Genomic DNA, 22,640 nt, shown 5'->3' on the forward strand with positions numbered 1-22,640 from the left:
GTGGCGGACTGACTCTGAACATGGAGATTATTACACTCGGTGACCCCAGCCAAGAGCACTTCATCTCCGCTTTCCCTCTCTCCACGTACCCCTCCCCACCAATTCATTTTTAGCCCCTATCATTCCCAGGGCAACACAAAACCGGTTTACATTCTGATCTTAAAGACGCCTGCTTTGGGGCGGGGGGAGGAGGGGAATCCAGCCGATGAGAATTACCGAGGTCCCTTCGTTCCCGCCCCCAATAAAATATTTGAGGGGGCTGGCCCCCCACAAAACTGATGAGCATCGCCATTCAAATAGTGTCCGTGCATCTGTTGTGTGATCGATTATGCGTGGCGGGGCTTACCTGCCCCCCACCCAATATTTTATTCAAGTTGGCACCCCTGTGAGAGAATATAATATCGCAGGCCTAGGTCCCTTTCCCAGGGTTGATGGGGGGGAGGGACACACCTTTGTATCTGCAGCTCAGGGGGAGATGTAGGATCTGACCTCCTGCATTCACATCCAAGGGTTCATTTCGTTCCAGAACCCCGGGGAACCGAATATTTCGTTTCCCCCGAGAGCCCCGGTTCTTTCTCTCGCCGCGCGCCCCCTTCTCTCCCCCACCCACCCTCGGAGCTCTCCAGCTGTGGCTCAATACGATTCAATCATTTCCTCGCAGACACACAAGTTGGTTATTTTCTCCGCAGCTCCGTTGAAAAACCATCTGATTCCGACGCACGAGAAGGGCCCTGTCGAGCTGTTGGGGGTGTCTACCCTAAAGAGCGCTTTGGAAATGCATTTTCAGCCACACTTGACAAAGGAGCTCGTGGTGGGGGGTTGTTGGCTTTCGATTATGCAGCCAAAAGAGGGGGAAAGAAAAAAGGAAAACTGACGCCACTTTAAGGGGGGGGTTATTGGGGAGGAAAGAAATAAACCCAACAACGAATTTTCCTCTCCAGCTCGCTCGTTTGTCACCTAAGCGCAAGAAAAGGTTCCTTCTAAGCCCGTTGAATGTTATTAATACTTTAAAGGCTGAAAGCCGATTCACGCTTACTCGCGAGGAGGCCCCTCTGAATTAAGACAGCCGGCCAGTAGGAGTGGGATGCACAGGATCAAAGGTCCCTAAATCGAATTAACACCGTGCTTTTCACATTGCGAGTGAAACAGATCGCAGATTACACATTGTTGGGGAAGGCCGCTTGGATCCAGGGAAAGCGCTGCTTTCTTATCTTTATCGTTGCTTGATCATTCTGAGATCCGTTTCAGGGGGAGGGACATTAGCCCCACGCTTATAAAAAGGAGGCGGTGAATCTGGATATGGGACTGAACTGGGGCGATGGCGGGAGCTGGCAGATTAGCAAGGTCATCGCTAACACTTCCCCCACCGAGAAATAAGTGGTGCAAGCCTTCGCCTGCCTCTTCATAAGTAATCCCCATCGAGTTCAGTAGGATTTACTCTCAGGAAAGTGCAGATAAGATCGCAGCCCTGGGTCTGCAACTTCTGCTTCAGAAGAGTAACGTGCTGCGAGATCACCTGCGCCTCATGTGCACGTTTAATCGGAACGAAGATTCACCGGGTTGGGTTGAATAGGACTTGCTCCCAAGTAGGGGCGAGCAGGATTGCCCTGTTGGGTTTTAGAGAGAGAGAAGCGGGCACTTAACTGGGACCATGATTGTTGCAACGTCGCAACGAATGTCCAATACATTTTTTTTAATTGCAATTATGTCCCACCTTTCTTCCAAGCAGTTCAAGACAGCATACAATAGTCTCCCTCGCAACCCTGTGAGGTAGGATAGGCTGAGAGACTCAATCCTTCCAGATTCTGGGAGTCTTTTGCAATCTCTCCGCCCCAGAACTTGCATCCTACAGTAGGGGGTTCAAAGAGATGTCTTTCTTTGTCTCCTTGGAGCAGTGAGGGACAGTCTGTGTTTTCCCCCTCGGCTGTGAGGTTCAATGAAGAAGAGCGCTGGACTTGGAATATCTTTGCCACAAACTTTGAGCAAGTCTCCTAGCTCAATTTGAGAAAGGGAAATATTCTTGACATATCGCAGTTGGGTAGGCGAGTTTGAACCCAGAAAGCGACAGGAAACATCTTCGCCAACAAAGAGTGTTACATAAATCACACCAGTTATTATAAGGTTCGGTTATATTTACGGAAGCAATTACTGTATCTCTGAAATGTAACTCTGGAGGCGGGGAGCGGAGAGGGGCGAGGTTACCTGCCTATGGAAATCCACTACAATCTCCTTTCTGGGATTGCTCAAGAGCAGGGCACGTTTAAATTACCGCTGTGGTTTGGAGGAAGGATGCTAAGAATTCGCGCTCAAGAGACCTCCAGCTCCTTTGAAGGGAGCCCTAGGAGTGAAACACCTATGACCCTCTTTCAAATGTGCAGACTCGCCCTAACTTTGCCCAGAAAGCACCTCTTCCCCCACGCTGCCTGACGCAGCGCTCTGTGTAGTTCGGCAGCCAGCTTGCTTTTCACACAAGCACTTGGTCCAACCAGAGAGCGCCTTCCTTGGCCTATTGCAGTGGTCTTTTTCCTGGCCCACCGCTACCGCCACCGCCCTTATCAAGCAGCAGCAGCCTGCCTTTCATCCACAAGCAGCGACCCTCTTCCACCCCAGAGAGGTAAACATTTTCGGTGAGCTTCTGTTGCTCGTCGGGTTCCCTAGTTTGGACCGCCTCCTCGCCCACCCCAGGCTGCGCGAATAGGAAGGGCGAAGGGGAGGAGTTTCCACACCCAGCCGCGGGGGGGGGAGGAGGAGGAAGGTGGGTCGCGTGGAGAGGGGGCAACCCTCCGAGCGCTCGCGCGCGTGGCCACAAGGCTCGCCAAAGCGCAGCTGGCGGCGCCGAGGTACCATGGACAGCTCCGCTGGAGGCTGCTGAGCAGCTCCTTTCTCTGCCAGCTGCCCCAAACCCGAGACTTCTTGGCTGGCAGGTTCTTGCTCATCAGCACCGGTCCTCGGGAGAAACTTTGCCTCGCCGCGATCGGTATACGAGAGCCAGGTAAGGAGAGGCGCCGCTGCGCGTTTCCAAACTCATGGCCTCAAAGGACGCGCGCTGCGAACGTGTGACTGGCGCCTGAGTCGCCTTGAAAAGCAGGGAATCGGTGGTCGCCCGGAAAAGGGGTTTCTTTGCAAACAAAACAAACAAACACACACGGTAGAACTTTCTGCCGTCTCTATCCTATCCTGCCTCGTCTAGGAGGGAATATTTTTCTTTTAAAAGCCAACGAACGCCCGTTTCCTTGCTGATCTGCGCGCTCTTTGGTTTCAGTGGGACTCTCCGTCTGCTCAAAATGTCCATATTTTAAGTGGGTGGCGGATCCGGCTCTGGGTTGCTAACTAGGGTCGCCTGGTGGTGTTGGTGGGGAGTAACTTACTAACCTCGCTCCAGTCTGCCATTCCCTTTCTCAATTTAGGGGAAGGGGGGGAGTGTAAGGGAAATATTTTACGCTAGCGCTGTCTTTGCTAACTGTATGCATGCGCCGAAATGATCCGATCTGGAACCTTACCCTCCCGGTTTAAAGAATTCTTCCCGGCTAGGGCTTCCCAAGGAGTGAGGCCCATTGAACTCAGTGGGGCTTACTCCCGAGTAAACGTGCCGAGGCTCCTGCTGGAAATCATCCTCAGGCCCATCTATCGTGATGCTGAACTACTAGAGTGGAGAGGAACGCGATCCTCAAAGACCATCGAGGCTGCGGTCCCCTAAATGCTTAATCCGGAGCAGTGGCCCTGAAACGAACGGGAGCAAGTAGCTTTGGGGGTTGAGATCGCAGCAGCCCAGTTGTTTTGGAAAGCTGCAATAACCTGTTGCATCCGCACCACCCCTTCACAAGGCGCCGTTGGCTGGGGACAGACTTTCACAGGAACGCTTAAATCCTTCCTCTCTCGCATCGTTTTCTCTTAAGCTTCCTACTTTCCCACCAGCCTCTGGTCTTACTTTAGGACTTGGTCGCTTAGTAGTAGTATGTCCAGGTGGACTTGAATTCAAGACTCTGATCTCCCGAGAGAGGAGGAGGAGCATGCGGATATCAAGCTTTACAGATCGGCATTGGTCCCTTTGACGTTGCTTCGGAGCCTGCCCCATTCCTCCCAACACCTCGCCCCCTGGCGCGCCCCACACAGTCACCCCCATGCCTCTAATGCAAAATGCTCTTCTCTTTATGCGGGATTTCTCAGCATGCGCTTCCAAAGTCAAGAGCAGTGCTTCCCAAACCTGGGTCTCCAGCGGTTTTTGGACTACAAGTCCCATCATCCCTTGCTAGCAGGACCAGCGGTCAGGGATGATGGGAGTTGTAGTCTAACAACAGCGGGAGACTCCCCCTCCTGCCATCCTGGTGAAAATGGATAGCCAGCAACTGTAAATCAATGGGTCTTGGCAATTCATCTTCTATTCCTCTCCTATATGTTTCCTTCCTGGTGAAAAATGGATATGCAGCAGCTGTAAATCAATGGATGCTCGCAACTCCTCTCGCATCCCTCTGCTATATATGTTTCCTTGAGTATAACCATCCTGACCATGTCTGCTCTGAAGTAAGCCCCCATTGAATTCAATGGAACTTACTCCCAGTTAAAAGTTGCATAGGATTGCCTTCAGAGCACATTGATCTAGATGCTCCCTTGCGATGAGCAAACATCCACAGGGATGGGGAAAATATTGGCGCCTTCACAGTAAGTTTTCTCACTGGGAAACTAGGTATGAAAATTGTGTACAGTTTAAAAGGCAGGAAAATGTTTTCTAAGGTGTGTTTATCATTGCAGTGCAATCGATCCAGGCTTTTCCTTGTCTTTTATTTTGTAAAGTTTACAGAATGAAAGAAAGAGACAGATTCCTTCCTTTTCAACAGGAGCTTACAGCTAAGCTCTGATAAGGACGGTTGCAAGGCTCGGTTGTCAAGAGAAATGGATAAGGTGTCAGGACATGGTGGCATGTTGTTGTTTTGAAAAAATAAATAAATCCGCATACTGGTGTCACCACATATTGTCTAGGATGTATTGGTTGCTGCTTTCTAACAACCATATACCACATCTAGGCTCCTCTTGTCAATTCTGATGCACCTCTTGCAAATCACCGTGCTTAGCTCAGTTGGCTGCAGGATGGTGCTGATAACACCAAGGTTGCAAGTTTGATCCATATATGGGACAACGGCATATTCCCGCATTGTAGGGGTTGGACTAAATGATCCTCAGGGTCCCTTCCAACTCTACAAATCTATGATAATAATAATAACAATAATTTATTATTTATACCCCAGCCACTCTAGGTGGCTTCTAACAGAATATTAAAAACACGATAAAATATCAAACATTAAAAACTTCCCTAAAAAGGGTTGCCTTCAGATGTCTTCTAAAAGTCAGGTAGTTGTTTATTTCCTTGACATCTGATGGGAGGGCGTTCCACAGGGTGGGCGCCGCTACCGAGAAGGCCCTCTGAGTCTATGTCATACTCCACAAAGATAGGCTTTAAGCTATCTACAGGCCATGCTGCATCTAAATGAAACTGGAAGCCACTCTCTAGTCCCAAGTTTTGTTTTGGGGGAGGGGTGTTCATGCCCTTTGCACATGCCAAAAGCAGCTACCACCCTCTTTAGTTTTCCTGAACTTGAACCAGAACTGAGCTGGCCTTGGAGTGCTAGAGCTCAAATGAGGGGCTTTCTAGAGGCGAAGAACGTAAGGGAGCTGCCTTACAGTGAGTCAGATTGTTCAACCGCCTGGCTAAGCAATGCCCCAAACTGACCGGCAGTGGCTGATCGCTATTTCCGGCAGAATTCTCTGCCAGCCCAACCTGAAAATGCCAGGGATTGAACCTAGAATCTTCTGCATGCCTTGCCACTGAGCTATGGGCCTGCATGGATGGCTCAGATGGTTAGAACGTGCTGCTGATAATGCCAAGGTTGCAGGTTCAATCCCCGTATGGAACAACTGCATATTCCTGCACTGCAGGGTGTTTTACTAGATGTTCCTCGGGGTCCCTTCCAACTCTGCAGTTCCATGATTCTTCAGGTTACCTCTTGATGCAGCTTCTGAGAATGTCCATCGTATCACATGTGCAAGTACTGAAATCTACTTTTGGAACACACCTGGATTTTCCTACCTGTTTTGCTTTATTCTTACTGCTGTGGGAGAGGGTGAAGGACAAAGGGCACTTGAGGAACAAAGTGAGCTGGCTTATGGATATAGGCAGACCAAATACAGATACAAAATATGTAATAAGACCATTATATTCTGTCTTCGGCTAGAAGCAGATGGTACTTGCAACTATCGTGGAAGAGGAATTATTATTGCCTTTGGTGTTTCCATGCACATTTTTTTTTTTGTCCCACTGGACAAACAAGGTTATAAAGCTCTACAAAAATCTCACAATCCCTATATACATCCAAGGCCCCATTCACAAATAAATTAAAAAATAAATGTCTACCCCAGCCGCTGTCAGCTAAGAAGAATTAGTCTGACCTTCAAAGGTTTGTGGTTTTGGTAGCAAAATAGATGTCAGGAAGTATTAAAGCTGTTTATGCCTTAGTATTATCTCAATAAAATATAAATCATGCTGTTTTCATTGAATTCCAAGCACTGAGCTGCAGTCCGTGTTGTGTGCTAGTTAGAGCGGCCTTCTCCAACCCAGGGTTCTCCAGATTCTTTGGACTACAACTCCCAGTCTGGCTGGGGCTGATGGGAGTCATAGTCCGAACCATCTGGAGGGCACCAGGTTGGCAAAGGCTGGGTCAGACTATTGGCTTAGCAGTGGGAAGAGTTGGACGCAGATCCCCTCTCAACCACAGAGCTCACCTTGAGCCAGTCACTCTCTCAGCCTAACCTACCTGACAGAGCTGTTGTGAAGATAAAAGGGAGGCATGAAGAACTATGTGCCTAAACTTGAGCTGCTTCTTCTTCATCTTTTTAAATGAGCTTCTTGGAATACAGGCAGCATATAAATGTACTAAAGCAATCAGTAAAAATAAAGCAAGTTTTCTGAGATGACAACCGGTTTTGGTCTACCCTTTCCCATTGGAGCAAGGTGTGAGTTCTGTCATTTGTTTTAGACACTGCATTTTTCCATTTCTGTGATGGACTATGATAAACATGAAAGTACATAAACTGAGCTATTTATCAGACATGACAGTGTGTTGACGATGCCAATATTGTACCATCAACACTCTGAAAAACAATGACTGCCTGTCTGCGGAATCTACCTCTCTCCTCCTAAATGGAATGACATTTGACTATTCAGTAGTTTGTAAATTGTCCAGCTGTACAACACAGCATCTTTAATTTCATGGCCACCTGATCCCCAGCAGAGGGCTCCATCCCTCACCAAAGTTGTGGAACAGTGATGGGGAGCTTGCACTCCTCCATGTTGTTGGTCCTTCTGGACCATTGGCCATGCCAGCTGGGGCTGATGGGAGTTGGAGTTGGACACCGTCTAGAGGAGGCGTGGGGAACCTGGCAACCCACAGACCAAACATGGCCCACTAGGCCTCCCCATTTGGCCCATAAGGCTGTTTAGAAGAAGCTACACTTGTCCATAGGGAAACCATGCTCATACATGATGTCAGGTATGGGACAGGAAAGGGTGGCCCTCAGAGGAGCCACCAGGAGCTTAAAGTGGGCTTCCAATTGCTCCTTCGTGCTGGAACAAGGTTTGTTCCCAAGTGGGCATCAGCTGGTGGATGGTAGGAGCCTGTTTCACTCAAGGAGGTGGAAGAGGTTTGACTGCAGAGCTTGAAAGGAGAGGTGCAAGAGGGACAGAACCCCACTCTGCACTGATGCTCTCAATCTACAGTTTTGAAGTTGAAAAAACCAGTGCTGGGTTTTGGCCGATGGGCAGGGAAACCCACATGTCAACCATGTGCTAATATATAATATTATATTATTATGTCAAAGTTGGCCCACAAGGCTGGGAGCAGGCCTTGTTCCAGCACAAAGGAACATTGAGAAGCAAAACAAATATTTCACACCCCATCCCTGTCTGAGCCAAGTCTCAACGTTGAGCCCTTTGCAAGCAGTGCCTCCTAATCACCCTTCAGAGTAGAGATCCTAACTCTGAGAGAGTGCAGGATCAACCCACACATTCAGCAGAGGTGTTAATAATTGCACGACCACATCTCATCACTTGGCAAGCTCGCCTTCTCTGATATAAGCTCTGTTTATGAAAGGCAGTTGCAGAGAACCGTTTTGCATACCCTGCCAAGCTGTCAAGCGATGATGGCCGCAGCTCTCAGTTAAGAAACATGTTTTCATGCAAATTGGCCTTTTGTTGCTCAACTGTGAACATTCTCTAGCCTGACATATTGTCTGAAGCATAGGAGGTGCCCAAATTGTGGCAGCAGAGGGAGAAAACACTTTTTCCATGGTGGGGCTCCAAGATTGCATTGATAGTTTATATGGATCGCCCAGGTCACGTGGTTACTTCCCACATCAGCTGGAGATGTGATACTGGTCTGGATGCAGCCATGTGACCTGGGAATGCTATGTGGTCATCATTAGAAATGGAAAGTTCCACCAATGTGACATGTGAAGAAAGCCCATTCCCTGTGGCCCCCACACCACAGAGGCAGCCTGCTGTGAATGGAGCTGCTGACTAACATTAATTACAATACTGCAGTTTCTCTAACTGGGCAACAGAAATGTACATTATTTAACCAATTGAGCTCTCGTTGCTCAGTCCCTGCTCCTGCCAACCTAGCAGTTCAAAAGCACGTCAAGTGCAAGTATTTTTTTTTTTTTAATAATATTTTTATTGAACAATTTTTAATATAACAAAAACAAAACATACATAAACAAACATCAGACAATAATAAAACATAAAAACAAATACCATTTCATAACCCAATTTGTAAACCTTACTTCCTCGACCTCCCCTTACTTCCCGTTTCTGTATTCCAAATTCTTACAGTTATTCAGCGAAATCTTACCTTATTTTATTATAAATTTATAATATTCACCCTTATTCTCTTTATCATAACCCTTACTGATAGTAACCATTTATTTTAATCCAACATCATTCTAACTGTCACCAATTTTATAATGTTTCTTTAAATACTCCTTAAACTTTTTCCATTCTTCTTCCGCCGCTTCTCTTCCCTGGTCTCGGATTCTGCTCGTCATCTCCGCCAAATTCATATAGTCCATCACCTTCATCTGCCATTCTTCCAGTGTGGGTAGATCCTGTGTCTTCCAGTACTTTGCAATGAGTATTCTAGCTGCTGTTGTAGCATACATAAAAAAGGTTGTATCTGTCTTTAACACCCCCTGGCCGACAATACCCAAGAGAAAGGCCTCTGGTTTCTTGGTGAAAGTATATTTAAATACCTTTTTCAGTTCATTGTAAATCATTTCCCAGAATGCCTTAATCTTCGGGCACGTCCACCAGAGGTGAAAAAAAGTACCTTCCTTTTCTTTACATTTCCAACATTTATTATCAGGCAAATGGTAAATTTTTGCAAGCTTGACTGGGGTTATGTACCACCTATAAATCATTTTCATTATATTTTCCCTTAAGGCGTTACACGCCGTAAACTTCAGCCCGGTGGTCCACAACTTTTCCCAGTCAGCAAACATAATGTTATGACCAATGTCCTGAGCCCATTTAATCATAGTTGATTTAACCATTTCATCTTGTGTGTTCCATTTCAGCAGCAGATTATACATTTTTGACAAATTCTTAGTACTGGATTCTAACAGTTCAGTCTCTAATTTTGATTTTTCCACCTGGAAGCCTGTTTTTCTGTCTAGTTTAAACATTTCATTTATTTGGTGATAATGTAACCAATCTCTCACCTTCCCTTTTAATTTTTCGAAACTCTGCAATCTCAGTTTGTCCCCTTCCTTTTCCAAGATTTCCCAATATCTTGGCCATTTCGACTCCATATTTAGCTTTTTAACTGCCTTAGCTTCCATTGGTGATAACCATCTTGGAGTCTTATTTTCCAGCAAGTCCTTGTATCTAACCCAGACATTCAATAGTGCTTTTCTGACAATATGATTTTTAAAACTTTTATGCGCTTTAACCTTGTCATACCACAAATATGCATGCCACCCAAAAATATTGTTAAATCCTTCCAGATCCAAAATGTCTGTGTTTTCAAGAAGCAGCCATTCTTTTAGCCAGCAGAAAGCTGCCGCTTCATAGTACAATTTAAAGTCTGGCAGGGCAAACCCCCCTCTTTCCTTTGAGTCCGTTAATATCTTAAATTTTATTCTGGGCTTCTTGCCCTGCCAGACAAATTTAGATATATCTTTCTGCCACTTCTTGAAACAGTCCATTTTATCCATTATTTGTAATGCTTGAAACAAAAATAACATTCTTGGCAATACATTCATTTTTATCACTGCAATTCGACCTAACAAGGAAAGCTTCAAGTTTGACCAAATCTCTAAATCTTTTTTCACTTCTGTCCACGTTTTTTCATAATTGTCTTTAAATAAGTTCACATTCTTAGCTGTCATGTTCACACCCAGATATTTCACTTTTTTAACCACAGCCAGCCCCGTCTCATTCTGAAACCTTTCTTTTTCAAACTGTGTTAAATTTTTCTCCAATACCTTAGTCTTTAACTTATTCAATTTAAATCCTGCCAGTTGACCAAACTCTTGAATTATTTCCAAAACTCTTTTCGTGCTAGCTTCTGGCTCTTGCAGTGTAAGTACTAGGTCATCTGCAAATGCTCTCAATTTGTATTGTTTAACTCCGACCTGAATCCCTTTAACCAACTGGTCCCTCCTGATCATATTAAGCAAAACCTCCAGGACCGATATAAAAAGTAAGGGGGAGATAGGGCACCCCTGTCGTGTCCCTTTTTCAATCTTAAACTCTTCTGTTACAACATTATTTACAATTAATTTTGCTTTCTGTTCAGAATATATTGCACCTATACCATTTTCAAACCCTTGGCCTACCCCCATCCCCCGGAGGTTCTTCAGCATAAAACTCCAAGAAATGTTGTCAAAGGCTTTCTCGGCATCCACAAATATCAAAACGGCCTTAGTGTTTATATTCACTTCCAACTTCTCCAAAATGTCAATTATATTCCTTACATTGTCCGACAAATGCCTTTTCGGGAGAAAGCCCGCCTGGTCCCCATGAATCTCCTCCATCAAAACTCTTTTCAGTCTCTTTGCTAAAACATCAGCAAAGATTTTGTAATCCACATTTAGTAAGGAGATGGGTCGGTAGTTCTTAAGTTGGGTCTTTTCAGTCTCTGTCTTTGGTATAAGTGTAATATAGGCCTCTCTCCACGTATCAGGTGCCCTTTTCCCCTTCATAATCTCATTACAGACTTCCTTCAAAGGTTGTGTAAGTCCTTCCTTCAAAACTTTGTAATATTTGGAAGTCAGTCCATCTGGTCCAGGTGATTTGCCCAACGTCATGTTTTGAATGGCATCTTCTATTTCCTGTATTGATATCTCCTGATTCAAAATTGTCTTACTTTCCTGCGAAATCTTTTTCAACCCATTTTTCTCGAGGAATTGTTGTATATCTGTTTCATTCTGCGGCCCTTGTGTATACAATTGTCTAAAGTAGTTCTGAAAGCAATTTCTAATTTCTGCTGGGTTGCATATGTTCTTTCCTTCCACTTCTAAGTTTGTTACCGTGTTGAGTTTTTGTCTCTTCTTTATTTGCCAAGCCAATAACTTACCACATTTATCTGCAGATTCAAAAGACTTCTGTCTCATTTGTTTAATTTTCCATTCTATTTCTTGATTCATCAGTTCCATATATTGTGTTTGGTACAATTTAATTTCTCTTAGAATCTCTTGCGATTTTGGCTTCAATCTTAATTTCCTTTCCCCTTCTTTTATCTTATCCAGAATTTTCTCCTTCCTCTCATTTTGCTTTCTTCTCTTTAATGAAAGACCAATTGGACTTGATTTGTCTACAAGAGACCCATGTGACAAGAACACACAGAAAATTATTAATAAATAAGAGATTGGGACAAGAATTTATATCTTCAGACAGAGTAAAAAAAAGAGGAGTGGTGATCTATGTAAAGGAAAATCTGCAACCGAAACAAATCTTTAAGGATGACCAAGGAAGATATTTGGCAATTGAAATTCAATTCCAAGGAGAAAAATTTTTGATAGTGGGAATATATGCACCAAATGAAGGGAAAGCAGAATTTTTTAAGAAGCTGCATGAGACTTTAATGGACTATATGGATTATAAACTAATCATGATGGGAGATATGAATGGAGTAGTTTCAACAAATATGGATAAAGCACAAAGACAGGTAGTTACAAAAGATGGAAGACTACCAAAAACTTTCTTTGAAATGACTGACAATATGGACTTGATTGACATTTGGAGAACAAAACACCCATTAGAGAGAGAGGGAACCTTCTTTTCTGAAGCCAAAATGACATGGACTCGGATCGACCAAATCTGGGTGACTAGCAGTATGGCGTCAATTATAAAAAAAGTGGAAATCTGCCCAAAAACTCTCTCCGACCATAATGCAGTAAAGATGGTGATGAAGCAAACGACAACTGGCTCTTTCAGATGGAGAATGAATGACACTTTATTTAGAGACGAGGAGATCTGTAAAAAGGCCCAAAAAACCCTGAAAGATTATTTTGAAATTAATCTAAGGACTAAAGTAGAAAAAAGAATAGTATGGGACGCAAGCAAAGCCGTGATGAGAGGGTTTTTGATACAACAAAGCACGTCAAGTGCAAGTAGATAAATAGGTACCGCTCCGGCGGGAAGGTAAACGGCATTTCCATGCGCTGCTCTGGTTCACCAGAAACGGCTTAGTCATGCTGGCCACATGACCCGGAAGCTGTACGCTGGCTCCCTCGGCCAATAAAGTGAGATGAGCGCCGCAACCCCAGAGTCGGCCATGACTGGACCTAATGGTCAGTGGTCCCTTTACCTTTAATCTGCTTTCCAAGAATACGCTTCACAAAGCAGGTATAAAAAAAAGAATCACAAAACAAGATAAAACATACACCCCACACACTTTGCACCGTCCTTTTGAATGGTTATCTGTAGAAACTTCTTATTGAATTTTTTTCCCTGTATTTGCATTTTCGTACATATTTGTTTTCAGGCATCTAATCTACACTATATTTTGTATGAATATCCAGTTCCTATTATGCAAATGTGCATCTTGTATTTTTTTAAAAAAAGCAACAACAAAATGCCAGTTAGTAAGTCTTGTGTTTTATTTTTAAGGTGACTTTCAAAATACCCCAGCCCTGCCCCCACAAATGAACCTTATTTCCATTAACTAACTGGCCTATTATTTACCCCAGCTCAATTCCGTTTCTTCCTCCTTTTTTCTCGGCATCACTGCCCTGCCCCATACTTCAAATGATGCTGCAGATCCGTAATGTGTGCATACCTTGAGTCTACCTTTAGCATAATACAGGGACAGATGGCAACTACACCAGGGTAAATATTGCCAAAAGAAAATGAACTGAAGTGCAAGCAACTGTGATATCAAGGGAATAACTCTGCCATGCTATTCACACACACACACACACACACACACACACACACACACACCTTTTGGGCAAGTGCATCAAGACCAAATAGAGATTCCAAACTAAAAGAAATCCAGCAATATTGTCAGGAACAGAGATGTTAATTAAGACCTCTTAAGACCAGATACCTCCCTTGTGTAGTTGTGATTTCTTTCCTTACATTTGTGTAATTGTCATTGACAAGCATATCTCTTTTGCTTTGTTTTGCTTTTTAAAACTATGACCATAGTTGTTGGTTGTTGGTTTTTTTAAAAAAAAACCCAACTACAACCAAATCAGATTGTTTCCTGAGCCTGAAATCTTATGTACACTTCCTGGGAGTAAGCCTAATTAAACACAGTGCAATTTACCTCTGAGTAGGCACCCATAGTATTGGAACCAAATAGATTGTTCAGTCCCCATATGGGACAACTGTGTATTCCTGCATTGCAAGAGGTTGAACAAGATGAGCTTTTGGGTCCCTTCCAACTCTACTATTCTATGATTCTATGAATTGTTTTCTACAAGGGTAGAAAAATTAAGGAGGGTTTTGTTTTGTTTTTTAACTGACAAGCGCAGTAAATGTCAATCAACCGATGATTTAAAGTTCAGATTGACCTCTCTCGTCTATACTGGAGAGGGTTCCTCTGTCTGCCTCCTCCACCACAAGTTACTGCTGTCGCTTTGAAGAACAGTGAAATCCACAGGATCCTTTAAATGTCACTTTCCCCATCACAGGGCTACCTGGAAGAGAGGCGCATATGAAGCTGGGCCTAATCAAAGTAGCTGGCATTCATTTGTCTCCAAAGTCCTCTGCTCTTTTCAGTCATTTGGGCGACTGGCTGTAAAGCCATCCAGGGAATTGTTTCCATTGGCATAATCCAGTCTTCCTTTTGCAACACGAACCACTTGTGAAAGCTGCCGCTTGACATTGAAAATGCGAGACGCAGGAAATGTATCAAAACCGAGACTTTCTGTTTTGCTTTTGCTTAGCCTTCTTCCAAGGAGCTCAAGGTGATGTTACTTGGTTCTCTCATTCTCCATGTTATCCTCAAAAAAACCTCGTGAGGCAGGTTAGGCTAAAAGTTCGTATTGAGTTTGTTTGTGTTACAAAGCAAACAGATAAACAAGGAAAGGTACATCACCTTGGCAACGCCTCCCCAGGTGGGATTGGGCAACTGGCTGAGGTAGGCGGAGACCTCCAGGTATCCCACCTGGGGAAGGCGAAGCCAAGCCTATGTTCATGATGCCACATAGGGTCCAGGGGGCTGCACGCGACCACACAAAGGGCGCCCCCATTTAATGTGGGGAGCAGTCATTGTCTCCACTTTCAATTCATAGTCTTGTTCACAGTTCATTTATGTTTGGTGAGAGATACTTTTGTCATAGACATCTTGAAGTTGGGGGAAAGGAGAAGGTGGGGTAGAGAGATGGGGATATTGTTCTTTTGTTCTATTGCCTATTATCAGAGTAGGTCCAGTGAGCTTTCTAACTCACTCCTTGACATGGCCTCGACAGATCCCCAGTGATGTAGGCCTCTGATGCTGGCTGTATCCATCCCTTGTTTACGGCAAGGCTAGGCAACCTGTGGATGTTACTGGATACTAGCCCAGCCAGCATGGCCAGTGGTAAGGCATGATGGGAGTTGTAGTTCATCAACATCTGAGGACTATAGGTTTGTGGTTTGGAGCACAATACCTCCCTTGAGCCTTGAAATATAAGAAAGAAATTTGGCATGTCGGTTTTATGCTTCCAATATTCTAAGTTTACACGTGAGGGGTTCTTTTGTCTTGCACACTTTTCAAACTTGGGGAGGGCAGGAAGCAACATATTTTGTACAGGACAATCTGCCTTCAGTATTGGGAACTGTTCTGTTTCTAAAGCTCAGACCCTTGTGATGCTCCCCCATGTGGTCTTTTCAGAGAGGGGCAAAGAAAATGTGAAGCATATCGCCACGTGATCTCACTTTTGAGCATTGAGGTATCACAAGAGAGTCTGGTATGCACTTTTCTGGTGTAGTTTTCAACTTCCCACCCCCCCGTGAAATAGTTCAGAAGGAGGGAGTGGGCAGACATGTGGATACCTGGAACATTATTTGAGAGATCTATGCAGTTGTTGGCATATGCCAGGTGCTATGCAGAACTTAGAAGTGATCCTGTTCTTGCCCAGGGTTCCTTCAGTTGCTGCAAGATGATATGAAAAGAGGGATTTAAAGAAAATGGTATTTTGAGTCAGGTGGCAAATGAAGGCATCAGTAAGCTGCAGTTAAGTTGAGTCAGGAAAAAAATTAGTTAAAAGGAATTGTACTATCTTATTTCATTTTTCCCCAGGCGTGGAATATAAGACCCAAGCTCACTTGGAGCCTTTTGAGAATTTATGTTGGCATAAAGGATAATGGATATTTGGCAAAGACCAAGAGTGGAGGGGAGCTGTTAGTCAATGCATTAACCTTTCACCTTGGAATATCCATTTCCACATCTTGAGCAGATTGTTGATCAAAGTGAGCTTGGCAGGGTTTCATTTCAGTTGTCACAAAACTGATCACACATTATTCCATCACTAGGAATCAGGAAGTCTGAGGCCAGCACACACACACACACACACTTTTCACTTGCACTCCCATTACACCAGTGAGCATTCTGTAGAATGCTATTCCTCAGAAATAACGGGCACCTGGAGGCAAAATGGTGGTGAGGAATAACGGGCACCTATTGGACAGTGCCTGTGACATCACTGGTCATGAGCAATGCCTATTCCTCTTATTTTACATTGTATTTGCTTAATTGTCAGGGACTGGGCAGAGGAGGAATGATGGAGACCACCTCCCCATCCTGACCCTTCCAGGGAGGAGGAGGAGGAAGACAGCATAGATTTACAGCAGGAGTTTGAGGGAGGTCACAGCTCAGACACAGATGAGGGGAAAAGTTGGGAAATCATGGGAGAGCCGGAACAACACCAGGCTGACACGTTGTCATTAGAAAGCATTCCAGACCCCCCATCTTCCAGAACCCGGCGAGCCTTAAAAGCTGGAGAGCAAAGAGCTCAAAGACAGAGGGCACCTAGCAGCACCAATAGAGGAGGGGATGAGAATGACGAGTGAGGAAGTGGGAGAGACGGAGGGTGGAGATTCACTTGGGACAATGCCATTATCCAAGAGGCTGGGTTCTATAAAGACTGAATTAAAAAAGGACTGTAAGAGACTTTTCTTTGTCTTTATAATTCCTGGGCAACCAGTCGGGAGCCGCTGACAGCATCCTGACGTTAATTTTGTTTACTCCCTTGCTATAGTAACAAACATGGTAGCCCTCGAACCAACAATTGAGTAAATGACAGTGAAGTGCCTTCTCCAATGTCTTGCTGTCATTTTGTGGACCTGTTTTCTGTTTCTTCTCCCTCTTCCTTTAGTGACTTCTTCTGTGCTTCCCTCTCTCCAAAGAGTGCACATCTCCCATGTTGCATTAAGAGAGAGATAGGGTGCCCATTTGCAGCCCATTCATAACTATGCAGTAGTAAGACTCCCGCAATTCCTGTGATATGTAAACAAGATAGCACAGAATGGTTTTAATTTGGGACATTTGTTGGAGTTCACCTGTTGCTTCACTTATGCTCAGACTGTATAAAGGTAAAGGGACCCCTGACCATTAGGTGCAGTCGTGGCCGACTCTGGGGTTGCAGCGCTCATCTCGCTTTATTGGCTGAGGCAGGCGGCGTACAGCTTATGGGTCATGTGGCCAGCATGACTAAGCCGCTTCTGGTGAACCAGAGCAGCGCATGGAAATGCCGTTTACCTTCCCGCTGGAGCAGTACCTATTTATCTACTTGCACTTTGACGTGCTTTTGAACTGCTAGGTTGGCAGGAGCAGGGACTGAGCAATGGGAGCTCACCCCGCCGCGAGGATTCGAACCGCCGACCTTCTGATCAGCAAGTCCTAGGCTCTGTGGTTTAATCCACAGCGCCACCCATGTCTCAGACTGTATATATGTGTGTAAATAAAATAATACCACACCACAACCCTCTAGAGATGACACTCAAAAGAAACAGAACTTGGGGAACGATGCACCCCTGAGCAGCTCACTACTTAGAAAATGGGGTGCCTGTATTAGCAGTAATAATAATGGTGGTGACGGAAATGGATGAAAAGAAAGAAGAAAAGCCATATGCATTATTCTCTGAGATTTCAGTGTGCATCGCATCTACAAAAATGTTTTTATTTCCAAAAACTACAAATCCCATTTTCTTCCCCATGTGCATTCCTGTAATAGCTGCGAGTTTACACATGAACATAATGCAGCAGACTTCCCTGAATCCCTGTTCCAATCGATGATTTGTTTCTGTCCCCCTCCCCACACACTCCCAATTATTTTATTTCTAGACCTAAGGCGTACGACTCTGCAATCACCTGCAAGTGTTTTCGATTTTAGCTCTCCATCAAAAGGAGCAAACGCAACGCAAAGATGCCAATCCTAGAGAAAGCTGCGAAGAAGAAAGAGAAAGAAGCTTGCAGCCAAGATGAGATGGTGAGCAACTGTCTCTAGAAAATAATGGGATGTTGAACAAGGGGCTGGGTGTGTGTGAAAGTGGTCGATGTGACCTTGTCATTTTTCATGACAATTGAACACTTGGCAAATACACAAAAGGTGGCAATGAAAGATATAACATGCCAGGTTGCAGTGAGGGACACCAGGGTGGAATGTATCAGAAAAATGAGTGTCAATTAAGAAGGTTTAATAAATCAATTCACCTATTTCATTTTAAATAAATATTAGGTTGGAGCTCACTAATTCACATACAGTGACACTGCCCTTATAGGAAAGTCTTCTGAGACCTGGTGTTTGATCACATCTTGGGAAGAACAGACCAATTGGTTTCAAAATCTCCTTTTGGGTTCTGTTATCAATTTTGAAGGCCCCAGGGTATTTCATAAACATCCAAAAATCTTTCTCCTGGTAGTAACCAGAATGGTGATTTCTAGAGGATGGAAATCATCCTCTCTTTGCAATGCTGGTATACTCACAGCTGGTTCATAGCCCTTACTGACAAACTTGATGTCTGATATAATCTTGGCAAAGTGGGTGACTCAGAATTATGCTTTTGAGCAATGTAGCTTCACTTCATTTCCTTTATAAATGCTGTAGTAAAAGATACATGACCCCCAAACTCTCTTTTCATGAAGACACCCTTGTATGAAAGTAGCTGATACATAATGATGAATTGCATGGCTAGGACATAAATTCTGACTGGACCTTGTGACAAGCAGATATTTTGTAGTAGTCTACTCTGGTTTTTGCTTCCTGTACCCCCTTTGTAGCAGGTGTGCAAGATGTAAGGCTTGTCATTTCATTTGCACTTAGACCATTTCTTGTTCTGTTCTATTTCTTTCAGAGAACATTAATAAGATACCATTTTTTAAAATAAACTAAATCTCTGCCCTGTTCAGTACATCATTAATGCATACAGCTTGAGGTACTGTAGCAGATTTCGGAGACAGAAACGGTTGCATTGCTTTTTGCAATTCAAATTGTTACAAATTCTGCATTTAACTATTTGAGAGGGTGGGGGTTATACCCCAGAGGCAAAAGATATGCACGTACCAGATAGGTTTGTCATGGGATCAGATTCCTGCATCTTTGAAATTTGCACAAGAGGAGGAATTTCTCTCACTCACTACTTGAGTCACTCACTGCAACACCATAATGGAAGATGCCCTGGCCAAAATCCTTCCTTTGGTGCAATGACAACAAAGACATTAATCCTGTTCCATATGGAATCTGACAGATCTCAAACACGTGTAACTGATAATTGTAACAAAATTTCAAAGAGCTATCCAGTGTCTGATCAATCAATATCTTTTTTAAATAGGTGCTGCCCAAACTTCCAGTCCCACCACTGCAACAAACATTGCACATGTATCTTCACTGCATGAAACATTTGGTGTCAGAAGACCAATATAAGAAGACTAAGGCCATGGTGGATAGGTTTGAAGCTCCGGGAGGCCCAGGAGAGGTCCTTCAGCAAAAACTGCTAGAAAGACGAGAAAAAGTTGAGAACTGGGTAAGCCCAATGCTACTTTGTTCCAGATATCTTCATCAGATAGAATATGTAGAATAATCTAAAAATTCGTGTTGCTTGCTTGTGTTATAGCCTCTCTCCTGATTCACCTCCCCTCTGGGATTGGTTCAAGTGCTCTGATGGCATGGTAGGCTTTGAAATATTTCAGCTACCAAAAAAAGCTGACGTACAGTGAGACCGAAATTAGCATGGGTGGGGTCCCACAGGGCCAAGAAACGCAAGGTGCCCAGATGTGGAAGGAAGATAAAATTCCTACCAAAGAAGAATGGTTGACCAACTTGATGGATTACGCCGAACTGGCAAAAATGACTGGGAAAATCAGAAACCAGGAAGATAAAAAGTTTAAAGGGAATGGGAAGAATCTATAATTTATCTTGGAGAACAGTGTAAACAATTAAAAACATTAGCAGGATTGTAACAACCCTTGTAATGTAACAAGAACTAAGGATATAACAGAGTTTTTAAAAAGAAAAATGGAGGAGAATATAAGATGCAATGGAAAGAGGTCAACAAGAGAACCCAGAGGGGTTGGAGGGAAGTCCAAGGATTTGGGGAATCCTATATCTTTGTGATGTTAACTCATATTTGAATGTAAACTTTCATTGTAAAACTAAAGATATGTTTCATATATATATATATATATATATATATATATATATATATATATATATATGAGAAACATATGAAAGAAATTCAAGGTGTCATATATTGCTGGCAGGAAGGGCAAAGATGCTGGTGGTAACAAGAAAAACAGAGAGGATGAGAGCCCAGAAGATGAGTTTCAGGAGAGAAAAGGTCAAAGAGAAATGTGCCACTTGAGTAAAAACAATTTTTAGAGATGGAAGAAGAAGAACTTCACTATCTTAGTATGAATTGGAGCAGTGCAGGTGAAAGTTGTCCTAAAGTTCTTGTTCCAAGTCTTCCCTATTCCCCTCGCTGAAACAGTCCTAAAGAGCTAGCAATGAAAAAACAATGATTTCATTATTCAAGACTAAAAGACACAAATAGCAATGAAGATGTGCTATTAAAAAAACATATATAGGAAGAAGGATTGGAAGTCCAAGCTTATATTATGATACTTTTCAGTGGTGACAATTATAGTACATGATAGCCAAGGGTAAAAAAACAAAACAAAATCCATTGTTAACTATAAAAATCAAAGCAAAACCATGGTTAACTATAGAAATCATAAGCTCTACCATAATAGCAGGCCAGTTTTTCTTCTCCACCTTAAAAAGGTTGCAACAGTTAAGGGTAAAATTCCAGTGGCTGATCATAAACCCGAGAGATTCTAATACAGAATTTGGCTTTTGCTCTTCTTCCTTAGGACTCCAGGGAATGTGGGGGAAGGACTTTTTTTCCCCTTTCAGCGTCTGTTCCTACAGCAATGAACAAAAGTCTCCAAGGAATTTTATTCCAGCAGATGCCTAGATTCAGAATTAAGCACACTAATAAAAGCACAGTAGGCATGCCTTGTATTGCTCAGATATGTAGTCATCTATAACCATTTCCCCCCCTTCTTGTAGGTTTTAAACTACTGGCTGGATGACATGTACCTTAACAACCGGTTGGCCCTTCCAGTCAATTCCAGCCCAGCAGTTATCTTTGCTCGGCAACAGTTCCAAGATGTGAATGACCAACTGAGGTAAGGTATCTGTAGATTACATTGGGGGGGGAGGGCGAACCATCCCTCCATCTACTATTGTGGCCAAACAGTACCATCCTTAAACCAGCCTTTGTGGTCTGGGCATGCAAATGAAGAAGCATTAATACTTCTCTTATAAAATGGACTGTGTTCATTCGTTACTGGTATTGATCTGTAAGATATCAAGGTACAGTAGTACCTCGGGATGCGAACGGGATCTGTTCCGAAGCCCCGTTCGCATCCCGAATGGAACGCAATACACGACGGCACGTCTGTGCATGCACAAGTCATGTTTTGCCGCTTCCGTGCATGCACATGATGTCATTTTGAGCGTCTGTGCATGCGCGAGCGGTGAAACCCAGAAGTAACGTGCTCCGTTACTTCCGGGTTGCCACGGAGCGCAACTCGAACGCGCTCAACCCGAAGCACATTCAACTTGAGGACAGACTGTATTTACAAAATGTTGTAGATGTCATTGATATAAATACACCTTTTTGTTAGTATTACAACATTGCTGTAAAAACCTTTTACGAATTTAAAAATGAGTTTCAATGCAAGTACTTCTGCCTAACAGGGTTGATGTGGATCAAAGTCTGTGGCTTAGTTGGAAGAGAAAGCTTCTGTGTCTTGTCATGTGGAAACCAGAGTCCATGGGTCACATTTTTCAAGGAAAATATATTCAGTGTCTTTGCTACTGTATGTGAACACAAAATGACAACATTCCTAGACAACAGACTGTATGTGAAGCTTCTGTTCCTGCTTTATGGCATAGTTTGTTGCAGGGAAAGTATCTTCAGGGAGATCCTGCCCAATGAGAGATCAGCTTCTGCTTTGCGATAGTTACAACTCACTGAACTGCAGCAAAGCAAAGCATGTTGCCTGATCTGAGATGTCCATGTCACAAAGCGAAGTGCTCTTGTGTTCAGTTTAAAGCCTCTGTGGAACAGAGGGTGGGGGTGTAGCGGGAGTGTAAAACAAAAGATATCCAGGAAAGTTATTCAGATTTCAAAGCCCTGTGTAAATAATGCCTAGTCCAATGCTGAAAAGTCAGATCCGTTTGAAAAGCTGCCATTTTTCACAAATGATCTGCAGCATTTTATGAGCACTATGAGCCCAGTCCTAGGACGTGGGTGGTGCTGTGGGTTAAACCACAGAGCCTAGGACTTACTGATCAAAAGGTCAGTGGTTCGAATCCCCGCGACGGGGTGAGCTCCCATTGCTGGGTCCCAGCTCCTGCCAACCTAGCAGTTCGAAAGCATGTCAAAGTGCAAGTAGATAAATAGGTACCGCTCTGGCGGGAAGGTAATCGGTGTTTCTGTGTGCTGCTCTGGTTCGCCAGAAGCGGCTTAGTCATGCTGGCCACATGACCCGGAAGCTGTACGCTGGCTCCCTCGGCCAAGAAAGCGAGATGAGCACCACAACCCCAGTCAGTCACGACTGGACCTAATGGTCAGGGGTCCCTTTATGAGCCCAGTC

General features: G+C 43.9%; 1 protein-coding gene across 1 annotated transcript in view; it reads left to right on the top strand.

Moving 5' to 3' along the window:
- The first annotated feature begins 2,830 nt into the window (after positions 1-2,830).
- The window catches only part of CHAT (choline O-acetyltransferase), a 52,579-nt gene continuing 32,769 nt past the window's right edge, over positions 2,831-22,640 (top strand). Inside the window, exons 1-4 of the mRNA XM_053388249.1 lie at positions 2,831-2,992; positions 17,823-17,967; positions 19,310-19,501; positions 21,046-21,164. Coding sequence (XP_053244224.1) covers positions 17,905-17,967; positions 19,310-19,501; positions 21,046-21,164 — 374 coding nt within the window. The 5' untranslated portion in view covers positions 2,831-2,992; positions 17,823-17,904. The remainder of the gene's footprint in view (positions 2,993-17,822; positions 17,968-19,309; positions 19,502-21,045; positions 21,165-22,640) is intronic.

Source organism: Podarcis raffonei, chromosome 5 (genome assembly GCF_027172205.1).
Source record: "Podarcis raffonei isolate rPodRaf1 chromosome 5, rPodRaf1.pri, whole genome shotgun sequence".
NCBI lineage: Eukaryota > Metazoa > Chordata > Lepidosauria > Squamata > Lacertidae > Podarcis > Podarcis raffonei.